Genomic DNA, 11,483 nt, shown 5'->3' with positions numbered 1-11,483 from the left:
CCTTTTTTGTGACACTATCAAAGCTTTCCTCAAGAGCCAAAACTCTGAATGAATATAACTGAATCTTCAAAGACGGCCACTATCTGCCTCTGCCAGCTTGCTACATGTTTTGTGGGCATCTCACGGGCGGTCAAGCTTCCTGATTAGCGTTTATCGGGTGCTGGCGTCTCTCACGTCATCGTGGGCTGTTCGGTGAGCCCTTCTGACTGCTTAGGCATTGACTAGTGGGGCTAGATTTGCACACGGACTCTGCCTCTTGCCATCTTATGGGTTTGAGTCGCACCCGCATGATCTCAAACAGCCATGGCAGATAACAATGGGGGGACATCCAGCCATTCAGTAATTACAGCGTAAACTGGCGTGTCATGTTACGATCTTTAGGAAAACCTTAACCTGATTTATCAAAAGGCTTCAAAACATGCAGTTTCTCATTTTCACTTGGTATCTACACAAGGATACCAGCTAGGACATGGAAGGGACGTGACGTAACTCTTTACAAAGAACTGTTCGTATGAAGCAAACTCCACCCATAGGTATTTACGTTGGTAATGCATAACCAGATATTCATCCACCTAGAAATGCAGACCCACATCAAAATCATGGTTTAGACAATTTTACATCTAAAATAACAAACATTTTCACTAAGTGCCTTTACAATTATCCACGCTTTCCATCTGCTTCTAAACACTCTGAGTAGGTTTCCATCGTAAGTGCATGTGTATTTTACAAACAAAAGCATGAGTCAACATTGTTTTCTAGAAATCGACAGAAGTTTGGATTGATCCAATAAAAGACTAACAACATCTTTTAGAGTCTTCCACAATGCTGTTTTGTTGTCTGTACTTCGCAAAACAATGCAGGTCAAACCCACTGACCCATGAGGATGTTACGGCACGGCATCTCTGAAGTGTTTACATTTAGTTGATTCCTTTCAGGAGAACACTTCTGAACTGGCTGCTGTATCAGTCTTAACACCTGTGAAAGGTACTTCTCTGTTCAAGTTTACTTTATATTGGGCCCAGTCCAGAATGAGCCAGTTCTGAAGGAATGTGAAGCCGTGCCAGGCTAGCACGGCTGCTGCTCCTCTGAACAAACAGGAGTTTCGGGCGAGAATTCCATGCCTGTTCATCTGAGACCAAAAAGCTCAGTCTTTTGCCGTCAAAGGTCCCAGACCTGTCATTGATTTAACTGAATGACTTATTGAGAACAAGAGATTTTAATCATTCAGAATTACTGAGTTTAGTTTTAATTAAATGGATGAAGACATCATCTTGCCGGTATCTCTGCACGCAGAGGTCAGTTTGGGTTCTACCATTGAAGGTGTCATTCAAAGACTGAACCAGTCAGAGATGGGTCAAAAATGGATCCTTGTGGTGAACTCTTCTTCTGTCTACCTGAGGAAAGTTAGGAATAAGCATCAGAAAACATTCAGTTAGTCTAGACCAGTTCAACTTTCATGCCTGTTCAACTAAAACAGTTGAGTTTGGTCTGCTTGCAATCAACCAGTGAATGACAGCATTGTGACATTTTAAAAGAAAACCTAAAAAGCCTTCAACCCCCTCACTCTGGGCATGGTTCCAGCCTGTCTTGACAGGTCCCGTCTTTACAGCAGTCAGTTTCACACCTGATAGGACCACCTGAGTACGTTCCCCAGAGGCTGAAATCAGAGAGGGCCATCATGTGTACCCTACCCTATCCCAATCCACTCTGCTTTGAGACGTTACCATGAAAACAGAATGCATACATTGTTGAAAACTTTAAATTGATAAACTCAATTTAATGAATCTTTTCATACGTGACAGTCTTTGACAAGGTGCAATTAAATAATTTTCTTTAATGCACTAATTACTATATATTCTAAAAATAAATAAATATGTATTATATATGTATTGTATGTTATTATATACACATACAGTAAATACATATTTACAAATTCTGGTTAATTCCTTACTTAAATACATATAATGGAATTTCTCAATGTTGATTTGAGATTCACATCGAAATCTCATACACTACAAAAAAGTTCATACACTAAAAATTGCTGGGTTAAAAAAAAAAAAAAAAAACTTGGGTTATTTGGCAACCCAGCGCTGGGTAAATATTGGACAGAACACATGCTGGGTTATTTTGACCCAGCTGGTTGGGTTAAACGGTTTTACCCACCATGCTGGGTTGTTTAATTTAAGTCATATATTGTTTAACAATTATTATATTGCTGGCTTAAAATGGGCTGGAAATTAAAAATCACACACAGAATTACTATAGGCAACAGCAATAATCAAAAGATGAACATTTATTATTAAGCAAGAACACCCATGGACAAAATACAAGACAAATTTAATTTATTTGGGTGAATACAGCATAGTTTACAATATTACATACATTTAAACTCGTTTAACAAGAAATGAAAAAAGGCACATTTAAAAGTAGCATTTTAATTTAAGAGTATTCAACCGTTCTCTGTAATCGCTTTTTACCGAAATAGTGCTAATGCTCGTGCCGGTGTGTCGCCAAAATCGGAGCTGCTGTTCGCGGGGGAACTGCGATTCGGTGCGTTTCCACTACAGTGTCAAATCTGCACTCAATGCCGCTGGCAACGCTACAACGCCACTGCTTTGGGGCGTTTCAAATTTAGGGCAGAGCACGCCTCTGAAATCAGTGTTTACGTTACACCCTGTATGCATTTCATCTTATTTTCACAGCGATTGGTTGTCGCCCGGTTGTTTTTTGCTCGATATTTGCATAAAGTCTAGGAATGCCAAAACTTTTTGATGCTCTCGGCCACTCTCAACACTTTCTCTGTGCCGCTTTCAATCCCATAATGCACCGCGCAAGCGTTTAAGCTCAACTTCTATAGGAATGAATTGAAAATGCTCGAAACACACCGTTACTGCGAACTCTAGACCACGGCCTCACGTTTCACTCGTAGCTGAGAGATGGCGTGACTGACTCCAAAACCTGCCCAAAAACAAACAGTACTGAGATTAGAGAACATATTTTAACATCAAATTAAATTACACTCAGTATTATAATGAATAATATCCATTTATGTTATGAAACATAACGACGCGCGAAACGACCGCTGCTGATGCAGCTGACTGACATCTCGTCCTTATGTTGCGTTGCGTAAAATAATATAATTTACACCACATTAAAGACTTTATAAATTAAATAAAATGTATACAAACCTTTATTTCCTGGAAAGAGTGCACCAAATCGACGGCGGCGCTGAGGACCGCTCTCTCCTGTGGACTTAAAAAGCCATAGACTGTAAAAAAAAGATGGACGACGCGTCTCCACTTCCTTCCACTATAGAAAAGTAAAGCCAAAGCATCTCAGTATGGCCGCTGCCATCTTGAGTAAATGACGTCATTTGGAGCCAGAGTCTGCACAGTAGTGTCATGAGGTGGAGCCGAGGTATCAAACTCCCGCAGACCAATCAACCATAACGTCACGCCCTGTTTTTATAGCATCAAATTACTAGCTAAAATCAAACTCATCACGAAAACGAACAATTGAACATATATCAGCGTGATAACTATTTTAAATGACCAAAACCATCTTTTGGAAAATTGTATTGGAAGTGTAATTTATTTTTTTATTTTGACTCAAGTCCCATTCGTTTACATGGAGAGGGCGGGGTTTATTACCTGTGCAGCCAGCCACCAGGGGGCGATCAAAGAGCCCGCAGCTTCACTTTTCAGGATGTGTGAGGCACACCTGTAAAAAGCCCGTGCTCTCAGCAGCTGCGTTATTGAGAAGTTTCAATGGAGACAAGGTCAACCCAGCAGTTAGGTAGAAGAAAAAACCCCCCAGCGTTAAAATTATTTAATAAATATTAAAAAGAACCCAATAAAATGATCCAACAGGCTGAACCCAGCATTTGGGTTAAAAAAATAACCCAGCATTTTTTTAGAGTGTATTTTATGACATTTTAATGATAGCTCTGGTGTTTTTTTCTGGACATTTACCATTAAATACACCAGTTCAAATATACATAAATGTATATAATATGCAAAGTGTTTCAAGACCTTACCTGCCTTCTTAGTTTGGCTTTCGTTGTTTTTCTTTGTATCTAGCACTGAAAATGGTTCTGTGCAGTACTGCATTGATATCATGTGTTCCAAAAATGTACCTATAATAATAAACAGAACATATATTTTTGTAAACCACATTGGTAAAAAAAGTGTATGCTTAAAACATGCATTTTGAATGTTAACATAGTCTACCTTTTAGAGCTAGTTGGCCCACACTCACTGATCACACTGGGTTGAACGGCCTCAGACTGTACCAGACAGGTTATGCTGACACACCCAAATTACAGGAATATTGCCAGTCATTAGAGAATAGACATACAGACAGGGGCAGTTTGTCTAGGTGAACTGCAGTTACAGAATATTTGAGAATAATCAGCTGCCCGTGAGGCCTCAATTCTCGGCTCTAGCGCCCCCTGGTGGGAAAAACTGTCTGCTAATTATATTTAAAACAATCAAAATCCAAATCTTTATGGATTGTCTTGTTTTGAGTGCAGATTACCATAGGAGAGTATGTAAATGTTTAAATAAACAATTGAAAGATTAGATGTGGAACATAACAGGAAGAATGGTGAAATGTGTGTTGTCAAGACTGTTCATCATTGTGCAGTGCACTCTATGTCAGCTCAGTTATCCAGGTCACAGAAATGCAACTCAGTTGCTCATTCCCTATTCAACAGCCAGTATGACAATTAACTCATCAGGGTATAGGAGCTGATGGAGTTCAGTGGCTCTGACTACAGATTCAAAGAGCCTGTTAATACACTCATTTAGTCAAATGATGTCTAAAATATTGAAACAACGTCAATTTTTTTTTAAATCTACTACATACAACAATAAAGAGCTATTTTAATTTTAAGGACTTAATATATCAGCCAGTATTGTACTTGTCAACTATGTATTGCAAGTCATGCAATGTCCTCAGAAGTACTACGCCAAAACAAAGCAATAGCAAATCAATTGTTCCAAAAGCCTCTCGCTGTATACAGGTAACTGTAGCCTGTTATGCAACCTGAAGCATTAATGTAGAATTCAAATGATGTGCAGTCACAGAACACACACGTTGTATAATGTTACAACTCTTTAAATAAGGCTTGACGGATCAGAATTTAAAGTTTTAACAATCTGTTTTGTAAATCAGAATTATAACAATAAAATGGTCCCAAACTACCCCCTCTTCTTCCCGTAAGAGTCTTTGTGTTTTTAGCTGTCGTCAGCACCCTGGCTGCTGATCAGGGCTTGGAGGGGGTTATCTTCATTAGCTTGCCACTTGGCAGCTAATTGCTGGAGCAGGCGAAAACAAAAAGCTCGGTGTCCGTCCCTACATGCTCTGATTGCTCTGGGACAGGGGGAGGCAAAAGTCTGTGTGCCCCAAACAGAGGGCCTCACTCTGGCATGACTTGGCAGGCGAGCCTCCTATCCGGTATGGATGTTTGTTTGGTTGTTTTTGGAGCTTTGGGTGAACAGGTCTAGGCCAGGGGCACTGAAATCAGCATGACAGTCTTTTCTTTTTCTTTTCTCTTTTTACTCGCTTTTTTTGCCAACAGGAGACATACTAAATCCCTTAATTCAGGAGGAAATAGTATCTCAAATAAGTGTTGTGGAATCTCTTTGGAATACCAGACGATACATTTCTAGTTTTGTTCTAAGACCATTTGTTCCAAGTTTTCTGCAGTTCTCGTCAAATAATTTAAATATAGAACCCACTCTACTGGATACATATCTTCAGGCATCCTGTGTAAGCTTTTACACATCTTAGAGGTGAGGAAAATAAAGCAGCTTTATAATGAATCAATGAGACGGATTGTTTCCACTTATCAAGATCTGGCTTCAATTCGGGGTGAAGGCAGTCGGCGATTGCAATTGCTTTAGTAAAACATGTTCTGATTCTTCTCCCTCACATGAATGAATCTCAACAAGAAACATATTGTATCGCCTTGTGATTTCAGTGACATGTTTTTATTAAAACTTCTGTAACATCCCTCTCCTATCTCCCTCTGAACTGAACTCGATCCAATGGAAATGACTCCAGCAATTGGACATTAGTTTACCTTATCTTCTTCACTTTGATAGCCTTTGGCTGGCAGGTGAAACAATCAGATCGTTATTTTATTTTAGATATAGGGAGAAAAGCTGGAAGGATTTGATAGGTGTATAGACAAAAGGCAACAAGAGTAGGACTTAGTGTCCATAAACTGTCTGAGATACGGTGAAGAAATAAATGCCACGGTGCGCCAAAGGGTTCGGCACCTCTGTCTTTTCTCTTTGATGTATTCAGCTATCGTCAGAGCTCTGTCCGCCCCAAAGGCGTGATTTGTATGTGGAGGCAGGTGCTGTCACTCAGATGTGCGATGACCCCATCAGATGTCTGTGTTAAACCAGAACACAACTTCACGGTTCAGACTTCAGGCAGTGTTATAAATTCATATTTCTACAATTACTGCTCAGTTAAACACTGCTTCATTCAGGTTCACAATCACAGTCAAGATGAGACGTTGTTTCTTTTGTGTTAAAGTACACATTGAGTCCAAACAGGTGAAAACAGGATTAATTCTAATAGGTTTTGACAGGTAAGACGAAACAGACCACCTATGAGACAGTATTAGTTAAAATGAGATAAGTCATTGCACATGCTATACTATTTTATAAGAAAAATGAAGAAATAAGAAATTGTTAAATGAATATTTCTGTGTGCAGTCTAACTATCTACAAAATTAGTTTATTGTAGCCTACTTGCATCTCCAAATTAAACTACAAAGTCATGATGATCAAACATAATATCAGTGTGGTAATACTGAAGTGTGATGCTGCAACACATAAAACGGTGTTTTGAGATAAACTTGAATTGGAAGCAGTAATGATGAATTTGCATTTGTTAAATTCCAGAAGTCATGAAAAAGAGCAGAAACCAGACTTTGGTGCTGAAGAACAAATGTGGGCTGTTCACTTGTTCCTGAAGCATTACAGGAATCCCTGATAACTACATTAAAGTAAGTAGGGACATCTAGTGGTTACACAGCAACATTGCACTTTTGACTGCATAACCAGTTAAAAGTGTTGAAGGAACGTTCTTGGTTAAATACAACTCAAGCTCTATATACAACATCTTTGACGTTCTGTTAATTAAAACAAAAAATAAGTTCAATATGTCCTACAGATTTTAGAACAAATAGACAACTACATGTAAACTCAAGTATATAAGGCAAACATACATTGTTAACAAATGAAAAAGACAATTTGAGGGATATGGTACATTCAAGAGGTCCTACAGTATCACAACACTGTTTTTCAGTGTTATTGTCGCCAAATATTGTTTTGGAAAGATACAATTCTAATGTTGTATCAGCCGAACGATCAACAATCCATATACAACCCATTGAGCTGTCTGTAAATTGATCCCTTACTGCTGTTTTCGAAACCTTAATTATGGCATTGAGGTAGTCTTCCACTGTAATTGAACTTTAATTGCTTGTGGCATTCTTATGAAATCATTATTCATTTAATAGCCCAAGTAAAAAAAAAAAAAAGTTAATAAAAAAATAACGTTGCAACAGGCCTACTATGTTTTTGAGATTATTAGGGTAGTAGGTTTTCATTTTAGTCTTAGTGAGAGAAAACAAAAAGCCAAATATCTGTCACACTTGAAGGTCTCAGAATTAAGTAACATTAGTCTTGATTTTCTGTTCTATTATATTGACATGTCAAAACATGGTTGATCAATATGGGTTTGTCACTGACAGATTCTTAAATTTATACATTTTGACCCTTCAAGTCTTGAACATTTGGTTATATTGTATTCGATTTAATTTGAGTCTGTACAGACGTGGCCAAAAATTTTGAGAATGACACAAATATTAATTTTCTCAAAGTCTGCTGCCTCAGTTTTTATGATGGCAATTTGCATAAAATCCAGAATGTTATGAAGAGTGATCAGATGCATTGCAATTAATTGCAAAGTCCCTCTTCGCCATGAAAATTAACTTCCCAAAAACATTTCCACTGTATTACAGCCAATTGCCACAAAAGGACCAGCTGACATCATGTCAGTGTTTCTCTCATTAACACAGGAGAGAGTGTTGATGAGGAGAAGGCTAGAGATCACTCTGTCATGCTGATTGAGTTAGAATAACAGACTGGAAGCTTTAAAAGGAGGGTGGTGCTTGAAATCATAGTTCTTTCTCTGTTAACTGGTTACCTGCAAGGAAACATGTGCAGTTATCATTGCTTTGCACAAAAAGGGATTGACAGGCAAGGATAATGCTGCTAGTAAGATTGAACCTAGGCAAGGCAAGGCAAGGCATGTTTATTTGTATAGCACATTTCATACACAATGGTAATTCAAAGTGCTTTACATAAAAGAAAAGAAAAAAAATAATCACAACAATAAAACAAGGAATTTAAAAACATTGAAAATGATTAAAACAATTGATTTAAGAAGTTTAAAATGAATTTAAGAAAACGATTATACATAGAATATAGTGCAATCAGTTCGGACATCGCACAGTGCTCATTCAATAAATGCACAGCTAAACAGATGAGTTTTGAGTCTGCATTTAAATGTGACTAATGTTTTAGCACATCTGATCTCTTCTGGAAGCTGATTCCAACTGCGGGCGCCATAATAACTAAAAGCAGACTCCCCTTGTTTTGGGTGAACCCTTGGTATTTCTAACTGACTTGATCCTAATGATCTGAGTGGTCTGTTAGGTTTATATTCAGTGAACATATCTGCTATGTATTTAGGTCCTAGGCCATTGAGTGATTTATAAACGAGTAAAAGTACTTTAAAATCAATCCTAAATATAACTGGAAGCCAGTGTAAGGACCTGAGGACTGGTGTAATATGCTCAGATTTTCTGGTTCTAGTCAGAATTCTGGCAGCAGCGTTCTGGATGAGCTGCAGCTGTCTAATGGTCTTCTTGGGAAGGCCGGTGAGGAGACCATTACAATAGTCCACCCTGCTAGTGATAAAGGCATGAACAAGTTTCTCCAAGTCTTGACTGGAAACAAAACATCTAATTCTTGCAATGTTTTTGAGATGATAGTATGCTGATTTAGTTACTGCTTTGACAAATCAATCAATCATTTATCGGATCATCAAGAACTTCAAGGGGAGAGGTTCAATTGCTGTGAAGAAGGCTTCAGGGCACCCAAGAAAGTCCAGCAAGTGCCAGGACCGTCTTCTAAAATTAATTCAGCTGCGTGATCGGGCACCACCAGTGCAGAGCTTGCTCAGGAATGGCAGCAGGCAGCTGTGAGTGCATCTGCATGCACAGTGAGGTCAAGACTTTTGGAGGATGGCCTGGTGTCAAGAAGGGCAGCAAAGACCCCACTTCTCTCCAGGAAAAAAACATCAGGGACAGACTAATATTCTCCAAAAGGTACAGGGATTGGATTGCTGAGGACTTGGGTAAAGTAATTTTCTCTGATGAATCCCCTCTGATTGTAAGAGGCATCCGGAATAAAGCTTGTCCGGAGAAGAAAAGGTGAGCGCTTCCATCAGTCCTGTGTCATGCCAACAGTAAAGCATCCTGAGAACATTCATGTGTGGGGTTGCTTCAAAGCCAAGGGAGTGGGCTCACTCACAATTTTGCCTAAGAACACAGCCATGAATAAAGAATGGTACAAAAACATCCTCCGAGAGCAACTTCTCTCAACCATCCAAGCAGGGGCGTGTCTACGTGGTGGCCAGGGGTGGCACCAGCCCCCCACCCCCCCTTAAATTTGGCTGGCCACCCCATGTGCCCCACCTACCAGATGTCTTGCGATAGGCTTGTTTTTAGTAAATTTCTAACTGCATCTGGCAGTGGCGGATCCTGGCATGTGTAGGCAGCTGCCTAGGACCGCTCCACCCCAGGTGCCCCCCCTACCAGATGTCTTGCGATAGGCTTGTTTTTAGTAAATCTCTAACTGCATCTGGCAGTGGCGGATCCTGGCATGTGTAGGCAGCTGCCTAGGACCGCTTTCTTCTCCTCTTTATACTTAATTTTAGGCGGCTTCTATATCGCGATCTTAACGATAATGTCGAGAGCGCATGATGTTACGTGATCCATGTAGGCCTAATGCGCGAGCACGAATTCCAGAAGTTGATTGACAGCATGCCAGGGCGAATTGCAGAGGTCTTGAAAAAGAAGGGTCAACACTGCAAAGTCTTTGCATAAACTTATTGTAATTGTCAATAAAAGCCACTTTGACACTTATGAAATTCTTGTAATTATACTTCAGAAAGATCTAAAAACACTGTAGCAGCAGACTTTTTGAAAATTAATATTTGTGTCATTCTCAAAACTTTTGGCCATGGCTATAGGTATTATGATCCTGTCAGGTATTATCATACAGAAATTGCTGATATCACTAAAAGTTAAACTCATACGTATAAGATGTAATATAAAAAAGCCTAATGTTAGCCTAGAAACTCTGACGGAGTCCTTTGGAAAGATGTTTGCACACACCCAACGATAATATCAGTGTGAGATGGAAATGAGAGAGTGTGTGTGTGGAAACACCAGCAGATGATCCCCCGCCTCTCAGCGACCGAACTCACCCACTCTCCTGTTACCCGGAAGTATGCAGAATTCCCAAAGATGGCGGATCAAGGTCCGATGGCGATAGCTATGCGGCTAAGAAATCAGCTGCAGAACGTCTACAAGCTCGACCCTTTACGGAACGAGGTGAGTGATAGGGTCCAAAATCGCTTCAGCGGCCCGTCTTCAGCCACGCGCTTACTATAAACGCGCGCGAGAGGGACGATCTGTGTGGCGCGAAAGCCGAGAGATAGAGCGCGAGACCTTGCTGCGTGTCTGCGCAGGCGTGAGTGTTGCAAAGAATCAATTCACCGTGTCTAGCGGTTGTGTTTTTGTTCTCCGTGGCGAGGTTTTTCTTGTCATTTCTGTCCCAGTCGAATCTCTTGCGTTGTAGTTTTTTCCCAACTCCAACATTCAGCACACTAATAAAATGGGTTGTTCTGTGCGCTGTTGCAGGAATAAAACGGTGCTCGTTCACGTCGCGTGCTGCGCTGTGATATCCCACATGTTTATTAATGCAGGTTGGCCCTGACGAGTGAACAAGTGCATCCGTATGATCTGCCGCGTGCATTATCGGCAGCGTGTGTCCGTACTGAACATGCGTGACAGAAAATGCATTTTGTACTTCAGAATTCAGTCATGGGACGTAATGTGACTCCTGTGATCAAATGCTTGTCCTGCCGTTTTTATCGACCCCGAGTCCTTGTTTAATGCAGCTTGCAGTGATTGATATTAAATCAGTACTCGCGTATTTACTCTGGTAGCCTATATTTAGCCGCAGGCTTGTTTACAAATGACACCTGACTCGCTGAAAAGTGAAGCTCGCTTCTGCCGCACCACAATAAGAAGCGCCTGCATGTAAATAATTGTACGGAACAAATTACTTTTGTTATCCATTATTTTCCATGTCTGAAGAGGCACTTAA

General features: G+C 40.1%; 1 protein-coding gene across 1 annotated transcript in view; it reads left to right on the top strand.

Annotated features, from left to right (window-relative positions):
* Window positions 1-10,522: 10,522 nt before the first annotated feature.
* LOC107705480 (polycomb group RING finger protein 1-like) overlaps window positions 10,523-11,483 on the top strand; it is a 10,312-nt gene continuing 9,351 nt past the window's right edge. The window contains exon 1 of the mRNA XM_016508791.1: window positions 10,523-10,705. Coding sequence (XP_016364277.1) covers window positions 10,547-10,705 — 159 coding nt within the window. The 5' untranslated portion in view covers window positions 10,523-10,546. The remainder of the gene's footprint in view (window positions 10,706-11,483) is intronic.

Source organism: Sinocyclocheilus rhinocerous, unplaced genomic scaffold, assembly GCF_001515625.1.
Source record: "Sinocyclocheilus rhinocerous isolate Xijiao unplaced genomic scaffold, SAMN03320098_v1.1 scaffold1556, whole genome shotgun sequence".
Classification (NCBI taxonomy): Eukaryota; Metazoa; Chordata; class Actinopteri; order Cypriniformes; family Cyprinidae; genus Sinocyclocheilus; species Sinocyclocheilus rhinocerous.
The sequence above is the reverse complement of the archived record's forward strand: the minus strand, read 5'-3'. Positions and strand labels throughout refer to the sequence as shown.